The 23,371-nt window shown below is 39.3% G+C and overlaps 1 protein-coding gene across 1 annotated transcript in view; it reads left to right on the top strand.

Moving 5' to 3' along the window:
* Positions 1–949: 949 nt before the first annotated feature.
* ERAP2 (endoplasmic reticulum aminopeptidase 2) overlaps positions 950–23,371 on the top strand; it is a 37,482-nt gene continuing 15,060 nt past the window's right edge. Inside the window, exons 1-10 of the mRNA XM_082651653.1 lie at positions 950–1,595; positions 5,295–5,433; positions 8,966–9,100; positions 10,888–11,008; positions 13,116–13,270; positions 16,588–16,701; positions 18,052–18,183; positions 18,413–18,544; positions 20,872–20,940; positions 21,928–22,103. Coding sequence (XP_082507779.1) covers positions 1,045–1,595; positions 5,295–5,433; positions 8,966–9,100; positions 10,888–11,008; positions 13,116–13,270; positions 16,588–16,701; positions 18,052–18,183; positions 18,413–18,544; positions 20,872–20,940; positions 21,928–22,103 — 1,724 coding nt within the window. The 5' untranslated portion in view covers positions 950–1,044. The remainder of the gene's footprint in view (positions 1,596–5,294; positions 5,434–8,965; positions 9,101–10,887; positions 11,009–13,115; positions 13,271–16,587; positions 16,702–18,051; positions 18,184–18,412; positions 18,545–20,871; positions 20,941–21,927; positions 22,104–23,371) is intronic.

A 23,371-nucleotide genomic window follows, 5' to 3' on the forward strand; every position in this document is an offset into this window, starting at 1 on the left:
TGCATTAATATTGCAGATTGGAAAATTGAAGTAACTGTTTAGACAATTAATTCAAAAGAATGTGTTAATGATAAAAAAGAAAAGGAAAGGAAACCATTCATGGGTTTAATTTGAAGCAGGGAGAAGGTAAATAGAGGCAGGTGACAGGGTGGGTGTCAGAACTGAGTACCTAAATTAACCACATATATTGTTTGTCCTTATTTTATGTTTTGTAGTGTTACCCTTCTAACAAGAAGAGATTGTCTTAGTTTTATTTACAGAGGCAGTGTGAGTTCAGTTTGATTTGTGTTTTCAAAGGTAGCCTGAGATGAGGAAGACCAAAGCAACTTTTAAAAATACTCTGTTTGAATATTATAAATGAAATTTTATTTCCATGGTTTTTGATATATTGGAAATAAACTGAGGGTAAACACTTAGCTTGACCAGCATCCTTTATACCAGCAGCCATAGAATTGGGCCATTCAGCTGTTATTTATTGAAAGAGGTGAAGTTCAAAGCCATTGATAATAGTAATATCTGGTATCCAAAGAATATTGAGCATTCTTCATGACTTATTAAGACAAAATAGATACACCTGTGCAGTTTATGTTCAGGTATCCAGACACACTCTTAAAATGATCTAACCAAATGTTAAAAATGCTCAACATGCAATGAATTTACACACCTACCTTCTGCCCATTGCACAGAATGCAGAGGGGATTCCATAGATGTAATTTTAAGGCAGAGTCCCTTCAATTGAGCTCTAAAAAAAATTTTATTTATAATACCCAGATGATAATTTCTACTTTATTTTGTCGATATTTGGTACAATTCACATATGCCCATCTATTTTTCAGGTTATATTTATAAATTGAAATCTTTTTCTTCATGCTATAAATGTTTTTTTTTTTCTTTCTCTCTAGGTTAAGTCCATTTATTGAAACATATTGTTCAGATCCTGAGTGACATAACTGGAGCCAACACGGTGCTACGGAGAACTATGAGATTTAGCCTGGATATTAACTTGTCTTCTAGAGAATAGATTTAGTATTCCATTCTGCTGTAATGGCTAATTCATGCAGAAAACTAATATTTAATATTTCCATAGGATTTTACTGCTCAGCAGTCATCCAAATATGTATTTGTTCTCAGTTCACAAGTTCATCTATTGATCAGTTCAATAAGGACCGTGGGGCTTTCCCAGTAGCCATCAATGGGGAAATATTTCCTTGGCATGAGCTAAGGCTCCCCACCATGGTCATTCCCCTCCACTATGACCTTTTTGTCCACCCAAATCTCACCTCCCTGGACTTTGTTGCATCTGAGAAGATTGAAGTCTTGGTTCGAGATGCCACCCGATTCATCATCTTGCACAGCAAAGATCTTGAAATCATGAATGTTACTCTTCAGTCAGAGGAAGATTTGAGTTACAGGAGACCAGGGAGAAAGCTAACTGTTTTGAGTTATCCTGCTCATGAACAAATTGCACTGCTGATTCCAGAGAAACTTATGGCTGACCTGAGATATTCTGTGGCTATTGACTTCCGGGCCAAGCTAGCTGATGGTTTTGAAGGCTTTTATAAAAGCACGTACAGAACTCTTGGTGGTGAAACAAGGTAAGATGTAGCTCCAGTTGTTTATAGTCTTTTGTGATACTTTCCTTATGTGTTATGTCTCTTTGCCAGGAGCATGCTTCAGTAGTCATTTATGAAAAGCCCGAAAAACTATGGGGAAACTCAGAAGGAGAAGCTCTGCCATTCCTAAAGGAAATCACAATAAATATGGGAACACAGGATGCAGAGGCATAAGTGGCTAGAGAGAGAATAACCAGGAGGAAAGGCCAATATATGACTATGACAAGACTGATGTGTTTATCTCCTAGGGGAAAGGATGGTCAGTGCAGAGAGAGCTGAAATGCAAAAGGCTTCTCAAAGGAGGTTAGACTTGATCTGAGACCAAAAGGAAATGTACATAAGATTTGGGTTGGGAGAGAGGAAATGAAAGCACATACATTGCCCAGGAAACAGTGTGACTCAAATCCAGAAGACAGAAACAAGTCAGTTTGGAGAACTGAGAAATATGGTCTATTTGATCAGCTCATGTTTATTGAGCCCATGCTATGTGCCAGGTACCGTTCTAGGCACTGAATGTATAGTAGTGAGATATAGGCTAGGGATTGGGAATAATTTAGCTGAGTGGTCAGGGAAGTTCTTGGTGAGGCGGAAGTGCATTTAAACTGAGACCTGAACTTTCATGAGGACGTCTAAGGGCACGGTGTTCCCAGCAAAGGCATCAGCAAGTGCAAAGTCTGTAAGGCGGGAGTGATTGAGAGACGAAGGACAATGAGAGAGGGAGAGAAGTAGAGTAGAGAGGGGTCAGATCATGTAGAGAGACTTAGAGCCTCTTGTTTTAGGCTTTTACTCAGGGGCCATGGGAATTCATTGGAAAGTTCTGATGTGACGTACGCCTTATAAAGATCAAGTATATGTTGATGGTACATTATAGAGAGGAAAAAGTAGAAGCAGGTTAGTCTTTTAGGAGGTCATTGCAATTGTTCAGGCCAGAAAGGATGTTGGCTTGGGCCAGGCTAGTGGTGCAGCTTATGGAGTGAAGTGATTGAACTTGGCATTTGTTTTCAAGTGTAAAACAGACAGAATTTGCTGACATTGACTCTGTAAGGCAAGAGAAAGAGAGGAACCAAGGATGCTTCATAGAGGGGATGATGTGGTTGTCCAGGGCCAGGGTCCATCTCAGAGGGGAGAGGAGTCTGGTTTCAGTGCTCTCCTACATTTTATCAGTTGCATTCAATTGCCAGTTTGAGAAACCCCCAATACAATGGCTTTGCCACACACTTGTTTTTCTCATGCAGCAAGAAATCCAGAAGTAGGGCATCCCAGGTATGCTACAGTGTGTACCAATATTATCCAGGACCCAGGCTCCTCGTATCTTTCTACTCAGCCATCCTTGGCATATGACTTTCCTCCTAATACAAAATGATTTCTGCACCTCTAGGCATCAAGTCCACATTCCAGGCAGGAAAAGGGGGAGATGGGGGAGAGGAAAATGCAAAAAGAAACATTCCAGCTGAGTCTGACTCCTTTTACCACGATTTCTCACCCAACGACTTCAACTAGGCCAGAATGAGTCACGTGCCCACCAAGTTGCAAGAGAATCTAGAGAAGTGATTTTTTCATCAGACACATTGCCTTCCTGAACAAAATCAGGATTCTACTGGAACTGCAGAAGGAGAGTGGATATTGGTAGGCGACTTTAGCCCCGCAGTGTCTGCTGCCTACCTCCCCTTCCCCACTTCAGGTGCTCACTGCCCTCTGCAGCTCACATGCCCACCCCACAGCCCCCAGCAGTCTACTGAGGACAGCCCTTCCCCAGGCCCACCTCCCCTTCCCTTGGAGACTCTTCCCCTCGTTGCAGCCTCAATTCTCAGAGGCCTATTCTCAGGTCCAGCACAGTATTGGATAGGAAACATCAACTTCTCACTGAGGTACCATGTGACCAGTGATGGTTTATTTCACTTTTTTCAAGTGACAAAACCTCCAACTAAAAGAAATACATTTTAAGGATATAATTTGAGGAGATGAGGGAGACCAGAGGGGGATTTTTTTAGAGTAGAAGCTTGGAAAGTAACATGCCTCCCATAATTAACTGCAGACTATTTCTGACTCTTCTTATGATTAATTAGTCAGCTCTCTTCATACTCAGTTACCTAGTAGGTCTTCGCATGTAGGATGATTTGCAGGACAGTGTCAGCAGCATTTTATTACCTCTCTGTCTATTTTTCATACATACACACACACACACACACACACATGCATACATACACAACTTAAAATACAAAAATAATTCAGTCAACAATAATTCTTGGAGAAGCAAGAAGTCACTACTTTGCGTGCAGCACTAAAATTGTGTAAATAGCAAAAAAGATCTTAAAGTTTGGGCTTTTCCATTCTAAGACTTAACTATAATCAAAATTTCACATTAGTAAAAATTATTCCAGGTACTTGAGATTCCTTTACTTCTGTAGGACCTGTTACTGAATCCAAGTAATACCGAGGCCCCAAACAAATCATTTAGCTCCCAGTCTCACTTTTCCAGCCTGTATTATAGAAATACAGTAGACGGAGGCAACATTATCGTGACAGGCCCTCTTTTCCCTCCTCCTGGCCCTTCTCAGCCTTTATCTGTCCCTTGAGCTTTTCTATTCTGCTCTCCTTCTTCAATCAAAATATGCTCTCCAGAGTTGCTTAATTAAAGCTTTAAAGCCCAAATAATAAATCTGTAATTATATCATTTCAAGCATTATCAAGGTGATGGGGTATAGAGATTTGTCAGAGTATCTATCTACCTGTTATAGTCTGAAGGCTGGACCTGCTTTGCCGGCAAGCAGAGAGAGCTAGACGTGTCTGGGGGGGAAGCTTGGGTCCCCCAGGAAGAAGATGAAAGCCCAGCTCCTTGCCTCCAGTAGGGGAAAACTTGAAGGTGTGGTTTCCACTCCAGAGCTCCGCAGGGTTGAAGCTGAAGCTGGCACCGGGCCTGACTTCTTCCTCTTCCCTGTCCCGCTTCCCTCCCTCCTTTACCTGTTTCTCTTTTTTTTTTTTTTTTTTTTTTTGCGGTATGTGGTCTTCTCAGTGCTATAGCCTCTCCCGTTGCGGAGCACAGGCTCCGGACGCGCAGGCTCAGCGGCCATGGCTCACGGGCCCAGCCGCTCCGCGGCATGTGGGATCTTCCCAGACCGGGGCACGAACCCGTGTCCCCTGCAACGGCAGGCGGACTCTCAACCACTGCGCCACCAGGGAAGCCCTACCTGTTTCTCTTGGCAGCCTGTTCTTATAAATCCGGATCTGCTTCCTGGGAACACAACCTAAGGCATCACTCATCTCACAGGTATTCATATGTCTGATGGAGGCCCGCTCAGGTTTAGTGATGACACTAAACTACCAATTTCCTAGTCAATTTGGAAGTCAAATTGGGCATGACTAGCTCAGCAAATTTACTAGCTAAGGGTCCTGGTAAGGTCACTCAAATTCTCTGAGCCTCAATATCCTTCTCTGCTATGAGTATGAAGGTGATCATGTAAATAGAGTGCCCAGCGCCATGCATTATTCATGATTGGCAGCTACTAAACAAAATTTTACCCTCATTTTCTTCAAAAATAGATTCTGGATTCTCTAAGGTTATAGTTTGAGAAATCAAACGTATCACCTCCAGGTTTGATAAGCTGTGTTCTGAAGGTACACATTCATTTTTTTTTTTGACTTCACTTGTGTATTCTTTTTGTAATGTACTTCTTTTCACAGAACAATTGCAGTAACGGATTTTGAGCCAACCCAGGCACGAATGGCTTTCCCTTGTTTTGATGAACCATTGTTCAAAGCCAACTTTTCAATCAAGATAAGAAGAGAGAGCAGACACATTGCCCTATCCAACATGCCAAAGGTATTTGCCAATTTTAGAAACTTTGGGGAATTGTTCTCAAAATGAACTTTGGTCTTTGTTTTGTTGTGTTTTAATATTTTGTTTGTTTTCAGGACTTAAGCCATTAATTTGTTTTTGATCCTTCTACATATTACATTACCCCAATCCATCTAGATTTTAACATCATTCTGTTTGGGCATTGTTTCACAAGAAGCTTTATTTTTTACATAGAGTGATTTCTATTTTATTTGTGTTTATATGGAAGCAGAGTTCTTTTAAATCAGTGTTACTTGGCTAGCGATGAAATTCAGAATTGCCCAGAACAGCACTTCTCAAACTTTAATTTTCAGATGAGTTGTCTGAGGATCTTGTTAAAATTCAGATTCTGATTCAGTCGTTCTTGAGGTAAAGCTCAAAATTCTGAATTTCTAACAAGCTCCCAGGTGATACCACTGCTGCTGGTCCAGAGACCACATTTGGAGTGGTAAGGGTCTAGAGAAGCTTGCCTGGGCCCCATCCTGGAGATTCTGATCTAGTAGTCCGTGATATAACGCAGAAATTTTTTTTTTAAGTTCCACGCGTAGTGCTTAAAATTATTTATGAAAATTATATCTCATAGTTATAAACTTTTTTAATTGAGAGAGACCTCTGAACACTTTTATTTGAGTTATATTTATACTCAAAATGCAGAGACTCTGAATGACACAGTAGACACTGAGCCTCATTTGATATTTCCTCACTAATGATATGCTTGCCTTTTGAGCTGTTGAACGAAATGTAAAATATTTCCCCATTGCTACTTAGAAAGTAGGATAAAAATAGAGGCTCTCCGGACAGTGCTTCAGCAGGATGAGCTCAGAAAGCATCCAGGTCATTATAAGCCAGCCAGTGACTCCACCCTAGTTTCCTCTCTGCCCTCCACAGTGACTGTCCTCTGTGGATGAACGGGGGAAATGAGTCCATAAGCTAAATTTCCCCCAGATTTCTGTTTAATGCTAGAAAAGTGTTTGCTTTGAAATACTTGCAGAGCAGATCAAGGGGAAAAGCGACACACTCCACATGACATATATCCCACAGTTTTTCCACGATCATACAGACAGCAATGTAATTTGCCTCCTCATGTTCAGGTAAAAAGGATTTGCTACTTAGCTCCAAGTCTTCTTTCTATGAACCAGATGTTCATTTAAGGGTTGTTCAGTCTCTTTCCTGGCAGCTTTTTATTAACAGAATTTTTCACATGAGTAATCATGGAGGATAAAGTAAAAATACAGTTAGTAATGCCTTTTAATTAAAATGTGATGCAAACATCAATTGTCAGTTATATTAGAGTCTCAGTTTTCTATCTTTAGAAACCTTCAGTAACTTCTCATATTTAGGAAAAATAAGTGAAAACTTTGAAAATATTTCATATAATCCTTGAACTTTGCATTGCCTCAGTTGACTGGGCCAGTCCTCTGGATCATGCCTTTTTCAGCAAATATTGGCTTTAGTTTCTGCTTCTCGTTGGCACGCCCAACCCAGACTTTCATGGTGATCCAAAAAAAGGAGAACAGAAGTAATGCTACAACCATACTCTTTGGATAATAGCTGCAGCGCTTAAGATGGGTTATGGACTGGTGAGAAGAAGCGACACATACTAAGTTCTCAATGTGTTTAGTTAAGAATGTAGGAATACAAGTTAAGAACACTAGGAAGTGAGGTGGTCAGCCAAGCACTAGTAGAGGCAGCATATATTCTGGGCATGTCTTTGTCCCCTTCATTCCTTAAGGGAACACACACCTGCTGGTGACACTTGCTATGCAAGTAGAATCCTGCCAAAATTGAGAAGACAGCTAAATCCTTCTCTAGCAACAAGTGTTTTATACTTAGAGCTTACATCACCATCCTGGAAGGACTTACACTAACAGCCCAAATACTTCCATTTAAGGCAATGTTGATCAACATGGGTCACTCCAGGTTCCTGAACAAAATGCAGCCTCCATGGACTACGTCTTCATCTGGGGGGGAGGGGAGAAATCAGAGGGAATGCCCACCTGTCTCCTGTCTCTGCCACCAGCTGTCCAGTGTCACAGACTCGTTTCCCCACAGTCCCACAACCTTTCCCCTTCCTCCCCTCACCCATCTACACACTTGACAAAAGGGTCTTGCTGCTGAGTTTGGTCAGAGGACCACAGTCATCACGTCCCCTCCCTAGCTCCTACCATAACCCTCTCATCTGCTAGGAGTATGTACCCATAGAACTCTGGTTGAATCAGACCCCTAAAAAAGATTATTGTTGGACAAAATTAACTTGCTGAACAGAGGTAAAACTTACAGCCCTATGCATGCTGCCACCTTTCCTAGAGTATTTGGTCAGTGTTTCCTGCTTTATTGAAACTTAGGAATTGAGTTTTTGATAGAATTCTGTAGAATTTAATAGCACACACATTGTGTGTGCACACACATTGACAAGGCAGTTTATGATAATACTTCAAGCTATTTTTTCTCGCCAAAGCAAACTGCAATCTTATACAAACACATAAAACATGCTCAATAGTCCGTGGTTAGCACTGCCACAAACCAGATGCCTTAAAAGGAGGTTGGAGAGGGTGAGGGACAAGCCAGTCTAAGAATTGTTTTCAGTTTGAAGAAAGTGGTATTTTCAGATGACTGGATCTGTGTCCATTCAGAATTTAGGGGCATCATACCGTGGTGAAGACCGTCTCTGGGACAAGCTATCCAGGGCAAATAAAGATAGAATTCAGTAATTACTCAGTGAATTTGATGGATGCGGCTGACCAGTCTGTAGCCTTAAAACTCTTTCCTTCCTCAGTAGATAGGCAGAAGCTCAAATCGCTAATGATCTCCTTGGCCTGACTGCTTTCATTGCTGAATCAATGAAGCAAAGATAAAATAAGACTATGACTCAAGCTGTCACCCAGCGACTGGAAGAATGAGCAATGGCTTTAGAGTCACACGGTCACATCCACATCTTGATCCTGCCGTGGAACTAGCCGTGTGATCTTGGGCAATTCAGTTAACATTTCTGAGACTGTTTCCTCACCTGTGAAATAACACCTACCTCACACACAAATAATAGGAGAATTAAAAGATAATGCAAAACATCTAGCACAGAAAAAAAACAAAAAACCCATCTAGCACAGTTTTGCTTCCCATTTCCTTCTGCGACAGAGATTTATTTTTTATATAACAAAGGGAAAGGGACTCTTCTCTGGCATTTTTGCTTAGAAGTACAAGTCTTGAATTGATGCCAGTGTTGGAGATTATTGCATCTCAAGAAAGCAGAAGCATCTAAGATATTTTTATGCTTTCAAGCAACAAAATAGATATCACTTTGAGATCCCAAAGTAGTACATTGTGTCTTGGAGGAAGTCTAGAGATAAAAGAAATAGAGGTGAAGCCACAGAATGTTGTGAAGGGTCCACTGATCTCCTATAAGGGGATCACATGTCCTTCGGAACATCAAGCTTTCCTCTAACTTACGTAGCCTATGTCATAGGCATTCTTGTAAAAGACTCCAGTTTTCAAATACTGATTCTTTCCCTTCCTGTAGGTTAAGACAATTGAACTTGAAGGAGGCCTCTTGGAAGATCATTTTGAGACTACTGTAAAAATGAGTACATACCTGGTAGCCTACATAGTTTGTGATTTCAACTCTGTGAGTGGCACAGCCTCGTCAGGGGTCAAGGTGAGTTTGGGTTCTCATTTCATACACAGTGCAGAATAGTGTCCTGAAGGCAATGAGCTTTTCTTTATTTTAAGGTTATTTTCCTTATTATCAAAGTATCATGCTTATTTACAAAAATAGAGATAGATAAAAAATAAGTTACCCACAATCCCATCACCAAGATATAATTACTGGTAATATTTGTGTCAGCCTTCCAAGTATTTTCTATAAGTCTGTCAGTATATGAGTGTATACAGTAACAGTATATACTGTATATGACTATATATATGTTTTACAAAATAATCTATGATTGTTTTAGCTCACCATAATATGCCATAAAAATTAAATGCCATTAAATATTTCTATAATATTAATAATTAATAGTATTGTACTCTACTACATAGAGGTACCATAAGGATTTTTTAATCAGTTTCTTATTCTAGGACACTTACATTGTTTCCAATTGCTTTCTGTAAGTTTATTTCCTCAGTGAAAGGAGGTGTTCATAATTTTTAGAGCATTAATTGTTTACAAAAATTTACAGTACCCAATAATTATAAAGTTTCGCGACTATCAGTGAAGACATGAAAAATAAAAAAGAGCTCCTTACCCTGAGGAACCAGGTTATAGACATAAAAACATATTCAAAGAACCATAAAATAATGCTTATGAAAAGTAGCAATAAAATGGCTATTACAATTTCCATACATATTATACCTTTGGATATGTAGATACATGTTATCAGCAATGTGTCTACATACATCTCTGCACATATATATATGTGCAGAGATATAGATGCGTGAGAGGTCAGATGGAACTTTACTTCAGAGGACAGGGTCCTGTCAGCTTCCTTGGATTCATGTCCCAGCTCTACAGTTTTCTGCATGGGGGGCTTGAAGTAAGTTACTTAATCTCCATGTGTTTCCATTGCTTCATCTGTAAAATGAAGACAATAGCACCTATTTCATGAGGTGATTGAGAGGATTAAGTTAGATTTTACATGTGTGCATTTAACACAGTGCCTGGTACGCCACTGTGGTCACTAATATATCCTTCTTATAAAATTTCTGAGGAACTTCAGTTAACTCAGAGCATGAAAGCAGATTATGAACTGAGAGCAACACTGTACTTGAAACCCAAGAAGATTGGAATCTAACTTTATTTCTTCCACTTAATAGCTAATAGTTTGCAGGGATTCAATGAACATATTTGGGCATTTTTGAGTTTAAAGAAAACATGACATGGTGGGATGAATTGGGAGATTGGGATTGACATATATACACTAATATGCATAAAATAGATAACTAATAAGAGCCTGCTGTATAAAAATAAATTAATTTAAATTTTTAAAAAACCCAATAATCAAAAAAAAAAAGAAAAGAAAACACGACAGAGGGTGGTTCGAATAAGTTCATGAAGACTTTCCACCTCATAGAATTATGTTCTATTTGAATTGTGTTGGTGGTCATAATTTTGGAAGGTTTATTCTCAAGTGCTAGAGTACATGACAGTGATGAACTGAAGTGGGCTCTCATGAGGCGATAGGTTTTCATAGCTTAAAATGTACAGATTAGCGCCTAGGGAATGTACTGTAACAGAAAATACAGGGTTGTTTGTAATTTTCAAGAGTGATTCTTGCTTTAATACTTTACAGAACATCTTATCCCCTGTTGACAACATGTTTAACGGTATCTCAATAATTTCTTGAAAAATACAGTCTGCCTTTCTTTGGGTGAGGGCTGTTAGGAATGGAGTTGTGCAAAGGAGCTGTCCTTCAAAGACCACTTCTTCCCACCAACATTTCCCAGGTGTCCATCCATGCAGCCCCAGACAAATGGAGTCAAACACATTATGCTTTGGAAGCATCATTGAAGCTGCTGGACTTTTACGAAAATTACTTTGATATCCACTATCCACTCGCAAAACTGGGTAGGTTCAAATTCCACATCATCGTCTTTATTTTTAGAACATACTTTGATTTCGTCCCTCTTAGTATGTGATTTAAATGAGCACTGAAGACGTTCAGTTAGCCCAGAAAGCAATAATTTGTACCTCAGAGATGGTCCTAGAGTGTAGAAAATAAAGTATTATGAGAAGCCCAAGTACTGTGGTTCATTTCTCTATTCTTTTATAAGGTTTAATATTAAAATATCTGCATTTTGTATTAGATTTAAATGGATGAATTTTCTGGAGCATATATTTTCTTCTGTACCATATTTGTACAAGACTAGCAATCTTTTATAAAAGTTGCCGAAGGTTTATGTAAATAGCTGAAAATTGTCCCTCCATCTGTTATCTACCGTGTGTCTGAGGCTGGAAGATAAAACTGTGGCACAGACTTAAAAAAAAAAGAAAGATTTCGAGGAAAAAGATAATTTGAATGTAGTAGTCGTAGATCTTTATATGAGAAAATACACACAGGCTATCTTGGTTGGTTTTAATTTTCTATCTTAAAAATTAAAAATTGTGATTTTTATGTTGCGGAATATATAAAAACCATGACTTAAAATTTATAACTTATATAGATTAATTTTTAGAGTTTCTGACAATGACAAAACATTGTTTTTCTTTGGGACTTTAGAACACACACCTTATCATGTCCTTCCTCCCCTTTCCTGCCCAACCTCCATACAGTTTTAGACAGTTAAAAGGGACCATCAGAAGACATCTCCAGGGGGTTGTCCCTACAGTTCCTGAGTCTCACTGTATTATTATGGCGCAGGTTCTATACACCTTTTAGTACGGATATACTAAATCAGTTTACCCACAGTCCACTGCTGTTCTCTGTCAAAAATCAAGGAAAGATCAAATAACAGCTATCAACAATCTTAAGTTGCTCTTGAAAAATGCAACCTTGAAGATCATATGAAGTGAATGTATTTAAAATAAAACTAACTGAAAGGAAACATGCAGCTTAGGAAAAAATTGAGCAGATATAAGCATTTCTAATGGCTTTGGGAAATAATACAACTAATATAAAATCATCAATGCAATTTAGAAAAGGAGTCATTCCCACATTTGAAGTGCTAATGAATACTAATCTTTACTAGTGCTAGTTTGCTTTTTGATTGCATTATAAATATTTGATTTTATCCACTAGAATTAACCAATACTAATTCCAGACATTGTAATTGCAAGGCAAGTGACTTGATTTATTTCAAACTTTTAAAAAATTACCTTTCTTTTCAGCCAAAAAGCAGTAATTTTTCCAATATGGCCTGGCAGAATAAACAGAAAGAAGTCCAAGATTAAATATTAGCCAGAAGTTCTCTAATCTATATGAAGTCATTGGCAGAGGGTATATATATATATATATATATATATGTACACTCACACACAGATATGATATAAATTATGTTATATCTGAGTTGCTTAAACATGATTAAATTTCACTTTTTCTCCCTAAGACTTTGTCAAGAAGTAGAGGAAATATCAATGTTGAAAAGGAAATTGAGCTCAGAAAGAAGTGATGCCAACAGCCTTTTTCCTCTACTGCCTTAGAAGGACACTTAGAGGCTGTATGCGCTAGAAATATTGATTGAAATATTGACTATAGAGATGCTCCTAAAAGGTGTTCCCCTGAAATTAAAATCCCCTTTTTTCTTTTTTGTAGAAATGAGTTCATTATATGTTTTGTTGAATTCCAGACATATTAGAAATTATTTGATACCTCATATTTTCAAAGTTTTTCTGTAGTACTAATATAAAATAAAATAGAAGAGTTTTAAAATGAATTTTTTTCTCAGCAGTAATGCACTCAAGGTATTTTCATAGTTTAGTTTTAGGAAAAAGTGATTAAATGTCAATAGGTTACTTCACCTACAACCAAAACTTTATTGATAGACTTTATTCTGCTTGATAATACTGATTATTTTCAGCAACTACAAGACACCATATCAATGTTAAGACACTCTTGATGTTTTCAGAAAATCTGCTTATATATACTGAATGGTTCATAACATATTTGAGGAGGAAGCACATCCCACTTCTGGTGTGGAAGCCATAATGATCAAGTGTGGTTGTTCTTATTTCTTAGATCTAGTTGCCATTCCTGACTTTGAAAGTGGAGCCATGGAAAATTGGGGCCTTGTCACATATAGAGAGACGTCACTGCTCTTTGATCCCAAGACCTCTTCTACTTCTGACAAACTGTGGGTCACCAGAGTCATAGCTCATGAACTAGCGCACCAGGTACCTGGCACTCATGACATCCTCTTAGCATCGGTTCAACAGAGCATTATGCAGAACACCACCAATATTCCTGAAACAACATAAAATCATGTCATTTTACTTCCAGAGGGGACCTTAGGGATTATCAAGCCAAACATAATATGTCAAGTAGAAGAATATTCAACCTCTAGACAATGGGTCTCATACAGGAATTTTATCACAAGTGACCACTATATCCTCTAAAACCCTTCAAGGCAAAGCCTCCAAGTGTCTTTTAGTAAAGAAAAGTGAAGACCATGCAGATACATAAAGCACAGAATTAGAAACGCTACAAATAGAGATTTCTATTAAAAATATTTCCCCTTATACCCTCTAATACGGTGGCATTCCAAGCTAGGGCAAAGTCAATCTCCTTTCAACTGGAATCTGTGATTATTCAGCCATAATGAAGTATTTTCAAGTCTATGCACTCGTGGGCTGCTGACCCTGGACACATTACCTAACTCTCTAAACTTCAGTGTCCTCGTCTATAAAATTAAGTTCGTAATAGCTCCTGCTTCTTGAAACTGTTGTGAGGATTACAGATAAGTGTCTATGTCTGTCATGTAGTAGGTACTCAGTAAGTGTTAGCTATTAAGGATGGTGACAATGACCACCACTGCTACCATTTCTTACAGAATAAGATTTCCAAGGCCCATCTATCAACACTGTATTACATACAAATATGAAACAGTAAAACTAGCTCTACAGATATCAGAGACTTTTTCCACTCTATTTCATTTCTGAAAATTCCCCATTATGCGGTGAATTATTAAAGGCACTGGAAACTCTCTTTTACCATGTAGGCAAATATCATTCCATTGTAGAAACTGGTAAAATCTCTTATTTTTCAATGTTTAATTTTATCCTTTATCATGACCATAATAATAATAAGGAGGGGTTGTTTGTTTTTTTTAAAGCAGCAAACTAAGAACCCAGTTACATAGGAGCCATGCTCAGCACTGTATTTTGAGAACATATGAACAGCTTCCTCTGGTTTAGCATCTCCCCTCTGGCCCATCTTAGGGGTTTTTTTTTGTTTGTTTGTTTGTTTGTTTTGTTTTTTGCGGTACGCGGGCCTCTCACTGTTGTGGCCTCTCCCGTTGCGGAGCACAGGCTCCGGACGCACAGGCTCAGCGGCCATGGCTCACGGGCCCAGCCGCTCCGCGGCATGTGGGATCTTCCCGGACTGGGGCACGAACCCATGTCCCCTGCATCGGCAGGCGGACTCCCAACCACTGTGCCACCAGGGAAGCCCCATCTTAGGGGTTTTGATCATTAGTCTCTGGAAGCTCTAAAGCACTTAACTGAGTCTGGGTATTCCTCATTTTCTACCCAATGTTCATAGGGAAATAATCAGAGAGCTCTACTTTTGAGGCTCCATCCTCCCTTAAGGCCTTCCTGTAATAAGTTCTCTTTTACGGGGATGCAGTGTTCAGGGCTGAAGCAGCGGGCCCCGATGGCCTTGACTATTTTGTTTCCCCATTAATCTCCATGTCTCCCCATGTCACTACTCTGTGTAAAACCCTGGCAAAGACTCTCAATGCCTGGGTGAGTAAAGGATCCGTAGTGTGACAAACAAGGCCCCGAGGACCCGGCTCGCCTCCACCTCCCCAGCCTCATCTCTGAACGACACCTTTAGCTTTAGCCATCCCAGCCTACCTGCCATTACCTGAACAGGCGAGGTTGTATCATTCCTCTGTGCTTTTGCTCCTGCTACCTGATCTGCTTAGAGCACACCCCACTTCCAATATTCCTGAGGACCACTTGCAAGACTAAGGAAATGAATCGTTTCCCAGTTATTCTACACACTCTCCCAGCAAAACTGATTTTTTTCCTTCTGGAATCTCCTCTGTCCCTTGTACAGACATAGATCATAGTGCCAATAATGCTTTATTGCATGCGTACGTCTACCAGTTGACCTCCACCATTTGTATTGAGGCAGTGGCTATCTTACATACATCTTTCTATTTCTAACATATGGTATAGAGCCAGAAACGTAGTAGATTCTCAATAGATATTTATTGAATGAATGAATAAACTACTTTTACTGACTGGTGAAATGACCATAACCAGCTTGTACTTCTTGTGTTCATCACTTCTCAAACTGAGGAAACACCCGCTGTCCCTTCTCACAGAACCCCCTCAGAAGATTGGAGCCCACTTGCAATATGATAGGAGGGCTGTAAGAAAAGTTATAGAGCTTGAACTGTTTCTAGAAGCTACAGATCTAGTGGTTTCTGTTCTGTAACTGTAACAAGGCTCTTCTGAATCTTAGAATCTTATTGTTTAAGCTTCCAGTCCTGGAGACTGCAATCCTAAAATAGATAAACCGGACACACACTAATATGACAAAGGCCAAATAGATAAAATATAATAATACATAAAAATAATAATATTTAAAACGTGTTACAGATTAAATATAGGTCAAGGGTAAATTTCTATTTAGATTATCTTTTTGCATCCTTTTAATTTTATTTATATATATTTAAAATCTCAGACTTTTATTCACCTTAGTGGCCAAGTTAATCCCTAGAAGTAAATTGGGGCAGAGGACAACAAGTAAATTTGGTCATCACTAATATTGTGTAACAATCTGAAAGTCCTAAATGAATTTTTATTCTTTTAAGTACCTGCTACTTAATATAAAAAGGTGACTTCACCCAAAATATTTTGGCTTATATTTCTCCTTAGACCATCACCATAAGTCAATGACAAGGTGAGATTATACTTATTGTGCAAAATGTACCCTACGAAATGTTTCATTTTCTTCCTTAATATTAAATCTAATATCTAGGAAATATAGTGAGGATATAATGGAAGTTGGGGAGTTGGAGACAATATGAACACAAAGAAAGAGAAGTGGGCTTCCCTGGTGGTGGAGTGGTTGAGAGTCCGCCTGCCAATGCAGGGGACGCAGGTTCGTGCCCCGGTCCGGGAAGATCCCACATGCCGCGGAGCGTCTGGGCCTGTGAGCCATGGCCGCTGAGCCTGCGCGTCTGGAGCCTGGGCTCCGCAATGGGAGAGGCCACAACAGTGAGAGGCCCGCGTACTGCAAAAAAAAAAAAAAAAAAAGAACAAAAACAAAGAAAGAGAATTGAAGGAAGCAAAAATGTGGAGAGAGGTGAAGGCAGGGAAATCAGTAGAAGGAGGCTGTGCGGAGAGAAAAGGGTAGCAAAGGTAGAGAAGAGGCCTCAGCTACTAAAAGAAAGAAGTTACCACCCATTATATTTTTTGCTATAGTTAATAATTTTTTATATTTGTTTACCTTCTAATAACATGGAGTTTTTTCCTCCTAGTGGTTTGGCAACCTGGTTACAATGGAATGGTGGAATGATATTTGGCTCAATGAGGGTTTTGCAACATACATGGAACTTATCTCTGTTAACGTCACATATCCAGAGCTACAATTTGTAAGTCACAATTTTGTATGTCATACTGTATGCCCTAACGAATCATTAATTTACTACTAAAATTTTTAGAGAATGCCAAAGAGAACATAGCATTGAGTCTTTGAATCTATGTTGTTTTGTTTTGTATAAACAGGTTGTATTAGTTTTCTAGGGCTTCCATGACAAAATTCCACAGACTGGGTGGCTTAAACAACAGAAATTTATTTTCTCACGGTTCTGGAGGCTAGAACTCTGAGATCAAGGTGTCGGCAGGTTTGATTTCTTCTGAAGCCTCTCTCCTTGGCTTACAGATGACCGTCTTCTCACTGTGTCCTCACATGGTCTTTTCTCTGTGCTCACACATCTCTGGTGTCTGAGTTTTTAAATTTCCTCTTCTTACACCAGTCAGAGTGGATTAGGGCCCACCCTAATGGCCTCATTTTAATTCAGTCCCCTCTTTTTTAAGGCACTATCTACAAACACAATCTGGGGGCTAGGGCTTCAGCATATGAATGGGGTGGGAGGCACATAACACAGATGATAGAACTGGATGAGACACTGGAGGTTTTAGAGAACAGTCAACATAAATCCCTCACCCTAAAGTTTGTGGATAGAGAGTGAGAATAGCACAAATATACAGCTGTGTATGTGGGGTGAGAGGAAAGTGTCACTGTCCGAATACAATGATATAGGACAAGACAATGCCCATGGCTATAGATCCCGTACAGAGTTCTTGGCGTGTAACCTGAATTGAGCATGACTGGGGACATACTCCTCCAGAATTTCCAAAGGGTTAGTTAATTTCCCCAAAATGTGTGAAAAGATTTCTTCAAACATGTCTTTTTTAATAGGCATAAGAGGGTCTGAACAGCACATATCAAGGTAGTTAGTAATGGATAATTAGCTCTTTGAGGTAGACATTTGGTCCAGTACAATTACAGACAGACATGGATTCAAAGTCAGTGTCTTCTTATTTGCTATGTGCTGCATCTGTGGTTTAATCGCAAAGCTTCATACATTCTCACTTGTAAAATGTATGCAATGCATCTCCCTTGCAGGGTGTTGAAAGGATTGCAGATGATGGATGTAAGATCCTGGCACACAGCACGTGTTCACTCAATGGGAACCTTAGTTTTATTTTTGTATCGAAGGGATTGGCTCATGGTAAACATTCAGGCAGTATCTGAGGGAATGTCGAATTTATACCTTTACAAAATAGAGAATTGGTGAAAGGGGAATATATAAGGGGAAAGAAACATCTTGTAAGAGATATTGAATACCTACTTCTGAGAATATCTTATAAAACCTATCATGTTTCCTATTGCTGAGAATGTCAAATGGAAATTGAAAAGAATTTTCCCTCCTGTTTAGGATGACGATTTTCTGGACATGTGTTTTGAAGTAATTAAAAGAGATTCATTAAATTCATCCCATCCTCTCTCCAATCAAGCAGAAACCTCTACTCACATAAAGGAAATGTTTGATGCTGTTTCCTATAAAAAGGTAGTAAATGCTGTGGACTAGTGGAAGCTCTGCTTTTGGGAGAAATAGAATGAGGCCAGTACATCAACAGTTTAAGTTGCTGGTGCCAGGTTATTGCTACCTGTTTCAGTTTTTATTTGCTGTTCATTTATCAGACGTTACACATGTTCCGTAAAATGTAAGTTTCCTTTAAAAACATATACTACCTTTTCCTTTATCTTCTTTTTCTTTGCTTTTGTTTGTATTTTAGGGAGCTTGTATTTTGAATATGCTCAAGGATTTTCTGAGTGAGGAGAAATTCAAGAAAGGAATTATTCACTACTTAAAGAAGTTCAGCTATAGAAATGCTAAGAATGATGATTTGTGGAGCAGTTTGTCAGATGTAAGTCCTCTGTTAAGTTATAGTAGACTGCTGTTCAGCCTAAAAAGTGACAAGCTAATTATGAAGGTTTATAAATAGTTACATTGTCAGGCAACAAATGTTTATTTCACTTGCCACACTGCCAAGGGTAAGCAGGCAGCACCTCTTTTTTTCCTCTGACACCTTACTAAACCAAGATGCCACACTAGTTAAGCCCCAAGGGTTCAATATTTGACCTCCTTCTCTTTGGTTTCCCTTTTATGGTTGACCCTACACTTTTGTCTTTTTTTCCAAATCTTTCATGACTTTGTAACTCCTTCATTTCTCTTCCCAAATTTAAGGTTGAACTCTCCTTGCTCAAATGTATTTCCCAGCCTGTATTCTCTGTTGAGTGAGACACACCTCCTCCCTCATAGGAAGAAATCCTGTTCAATCCCTGTCATGCCTGTGTTTCTAGTGCTCTTGCTACCCGAAGTGCTCTCTCTTCTTTCCAACAATTCAGGTGCTGTCCGTCTTTTGAGATCTAGCTGAGATTTCACCTCATCCTTACAGACAGCTCCAGCCCTCATTGATTTGCCTTTCTGCTGAATGCCTAGAAGTGCACTTATGAATCTGTTCCAGCCAGTGACATTCTCTTTTATTGGTTTCCATTGGTTCAATAATAACAATGATAATAATAAACAAAATTTGCTTAAGAGAAAGAATCATGTCAGGCCCTTAGCATTCTATTGACCCTATAATCAGATAATGATTGATTAAGAACCTATGGTCTCTTTGTCATTGGGATTCACGTAGTATAGTAGGTAAGACAGAGAAAACATGCAGTCAACTCAGATGATTCTAATAATTATTAAAATATTCTTAGCTTTTCAAATGCAAGGACAATACTTTGTTATAGAAGTAATGAACTGGCAGAGCTTGTGCCTGCAGGTAGAAGAACCCTAAGTCATTGTACTCGGAAGAGGTCCTCTCTCCTTTATAAGCACGTATGTCCCAGGGACAGTAATAATATTGTTCAGTATTTGTATAGCACTTCACAGTTTAAAAAGAAACTTCATGTGCATTATCTCATTTGATTTTTCTGTGCCCTAATTAAGTCTGGACCCTCAAGGTTTAACTTATGTGTGAGTTTGTGGTTAAAGAGACAAATGCAATAATTAAAAATTTTTTTCAAAGTAGCTCAAACATTTTACCCCCATTTCTTGAAAACCCTAAAGGGGATCAAATTACACGATCCTTTGTAATACTTATAAAGATGCTCCTTATCCATTTTCATCACCTCTTGCAGCTGATCCAGATGTTCTTTCTCCACAATTCTCCCTCAGGTTGTCAACAACAAGCCTTACATTGCTTTTCTCTCCCCTCTCCTTCTCCCTCTCCTTTGCTATGATGTGTACTTGTGTATGTGTCTCTGTGTGTAGACATCAACCAAGGCTTTTTTCAGCAAGGAAGAATCTGTCTTTGGTGTGGGTAGTGGGTGTAAAGGGGATTAAAGGAGATATTTGGGCAATAATTACAGGATTCTTTTAGGTTAACTGTGAGCACCCTTATGTTAATTTTTGTCACTTCATGCTTATAACCATCTCAAGAAGGTAAGGTAGGCATTCTTACCCCATTTTTACAGGTGAGAAAACTAATGCTAAGGGAGAGATTTGCTCAAGACCATATACCAAGTGAATGATGGAGTCATTACTTAAAATCTGTCTTCTGACTCTAAGTCCAGTATTCATTCTTTCAATTACATCACAACTTCTTCCTGGTTATCAGGGAAGTCTCCCATCCAAACTTCCCCTAAAGGTCCTAAATTCTAGGTGACCCCCTTCTGATGCCAAATGAAACTGTGGGGGACTTACCTGGTGGCTCAGTGGTTAAGAATCCGCCTGCCAGTGCAGGGGACACGGGTTACAGCCCTGGTCTGGGAAGATCCCACATGCCACGGAGCAACTAAGCCCGTGCGCCACAACTACTGAGCCTGCGCTCTAGAGCCCACAAGCCACAACTACTGAAGCCCAGGGTAGCCCCCGCTCGCTGCAACTAGAGAAAGCCTGTGCATGGCAAAAAAGACCCAACACAGCCAAAAAAAAAAAAAAAGAGACTGTGGTAGGAAAATGATAAATTCCTGAGAATACCTAACTCAGTATCGTGTCACATAACATCAATTATACATATAAAACAAAACGAGTAAATTCTATGTATTCTTTAATGAATTGCTATGCTTATTACCATGTTTAGATGAACTAAATTTTCATATATCTATGCTAATAAATGTCTGCCTTCATGTCTAATATACATATTCAGCCAACTATCATTGCCCAAAATGGCGGTGCTTTTTTCCTCTTGTGTTATAGGATTGTTTAGAAGGTGATTCTACATCTGGTGGATTTTGTTATTCCGATTCCAAGACAGCAAGCAACACGGTAAGTAGAAAGAGACTTGGAGAGTAGAAGAGATTTGGCTCATCACCTGGCCCAAAGCGAGTGTGTAAAGTCACCCAACTGTCCCTTTAAATAACTGGAGAGAAATAGAGACTCCACAGTTTTCCTTGAAACAAAGCTGCCTGAAGAAAGAATGCTCAGGCCATGTAGGGGGGTGACGCTGTTACTACTATATTTTTGTTGTTATAATTCAGCTTTCCCACAACCCCGCTGCTAGCTAAAAATATCTCAGCTCAAAATTCTTCTGAGTGGTTACTGCTGCACTGGCATCCTCTAGGCTCTGAAAAATGCCAAACCAAATCTGTTAAGTTTGGAAATAGAGTGAATGGCTTTCTTGAGGCCCTGTCTTTTTGTTTACTTCTGGGAAGTCATCATGGAAAAAAGAAAAGGCAAACTTTTTAAAAAGCATTGTGGTAATCCCATCAATTATAGTTTTCAAAGGGAGATTCGGCATCACTCAGTGATCAGCAATACATACTAGAAGCTAAAAAGCTAGAGGTTTTGTTCTCCATTCCATAGACCTCTACTGATATAATATTGTTCTATTGGAATTTTTTAAAAGCTTCCCTAAAGAGAGACATTTCTTCTTAAGCCACTTCTCTGGATTCTGTCGTTAATAAAACGGAGAGTAGTTTTTTGTTTTTTGGTTTTATGGTGGGTTTTTTTTTTTTTTTTTTTCTGTTTTGAAAGGGAGACTTCAGTCTCAAACCCTTCCTTTTGACCTTTCCTGCCCTGTGTTAACCCTCAAGCTCCCACACACGTCCCTGCTTCAGGTAATTTGCAGAGCAGCCCTGGGCAGGGTGGGGAAGGGCAGCATTCTAGTTTCCACATCGCTCCCCTAGGAGATCGTAGCCAGAGTCCCGCTTCCTGTCCCGCCCATGTTTCCAGCGTCCAAGGAGGTTGAAGTTTCTCATCTCTCTCTGGCTTCTCTCCTCTGTCTTGAGTTACCAAAGTCACTTGTCATTTCAGCTCACCTTTCTGCGGGAAAATGTGGAGGTGAAGCAGATGATGGCTACATGGACTCTGCAGAAGGGAATCCCCCTCGTGGTGGTTAACCGAGAAGGGCGTTCACTCAGACTGCAGCAGGAGCGCTTCCTGAACGGGGTGTTCAAAGAGGATCCTGAATGGGGGGCCCTGCAGGAAAGGTGACTGCTTTCCTTCTGTCAGTCTAGTTTACCTCATCTCAGTTTGTTCGTGATCGCATTAGCTTTCTTTCAGCTTCTCTGGCAACTTTATGGGGTGCTATTTCTACACAGGACTCGAAGGCCTAAACTAGCCTTGATATCAGCCCAGACTACGTTGTTGAGGGGCACATTCTTAGTAATCCTGGGACCACCTTTAGAACCTCAGTTCTGATGCAGAAGGTTGTCGGTAATATTTCTAATATAATATACCTAATAAATTGTGTGACTGGCCCATACCTAGGAAATGTTATGACAGCTGTACACCTTATCAGAAAAGACATTCCCTATTTGATAAATTAGATGCTAAGACCTTCCACTCTCTTTCGTTTTTCAGTAAGAGACTATAAATGTAATCCCTTAAAACATGATGTTCTTGGTAATAATAAAAGCAAATCCAATTACCCACACTGTCATCTGTCCTGAGAAAACTTGTTAAAGGCTTTACTAAAATCAAGATATACAACACTGCCCACCTTCCTCTGATCTATTAGCCCTGTCAATAAGATGAATGAGGTTAAATTGAAATGAAATTAATCCAAGTGAATCCGTGCTGGCTCTTTTGATTATTATTTTTTTCCCAAGGATGTAGCTGTCTAATAACAGTTCTAGAATTTTTCTGAGAATCAGAAGCAAATTCACAGCCTTTAACACATAGGATATACTGTTTTCCCTTTTTGTTTCATCAGATGTCTATTTCGATCCAACAGCAACTCTTATGCCATTTATCTTCCATTTCTGTGTATGTCCTTCTGAAGTCTGAACTTCAGAGAGCTTAAACAACTTGAAGCTTGGCAACACAGGCTGGAAAATTTAATGTTTGATTTACTATTGCGAAAACAGGACTCGTAATTGTGTAACTTATCAAAATGTCACCAGAGAGAGTTCAATAGTGTGGTTGGCCCAGAATAACAAATATCTACTGCAATGATCTGTATTTTTCCTCTACCTGAAGCAGTATTTAGATTACTATTATAAAATTATTATCCTCTGATCAATGCTTATCCAAACTCATGAAATGCTACTCTTCCTCTCTTTACTCCCAGATATGTTTATCTGGAAAAATCTCTTTCTAGAGTCAAAATCCATCCAGGAATCTCAATCCATTAAGTCTTGGTGATATCTATGTGTCTATTTTTACCAATTTGTATAAATATTTCAGTTGCTTTGTTAATTATCTGTACTCTCTGGATTAGCAGGTAGATTATCCCTTCTGACCCTTTATTAGATCA

The sequence above is a fragment of the Grampus griseus genome (assembly GCF_964374135.1).
Source record: "Grampus griseus genome assembly, chromosome: 3".
Taxonomy (NCBI): domain Eukaryota; kingdom Metazoa; phylum Chordata; class Mammalia; order Artiodactyla; family Delphinidae; genus Grampus; species Grampus griseus.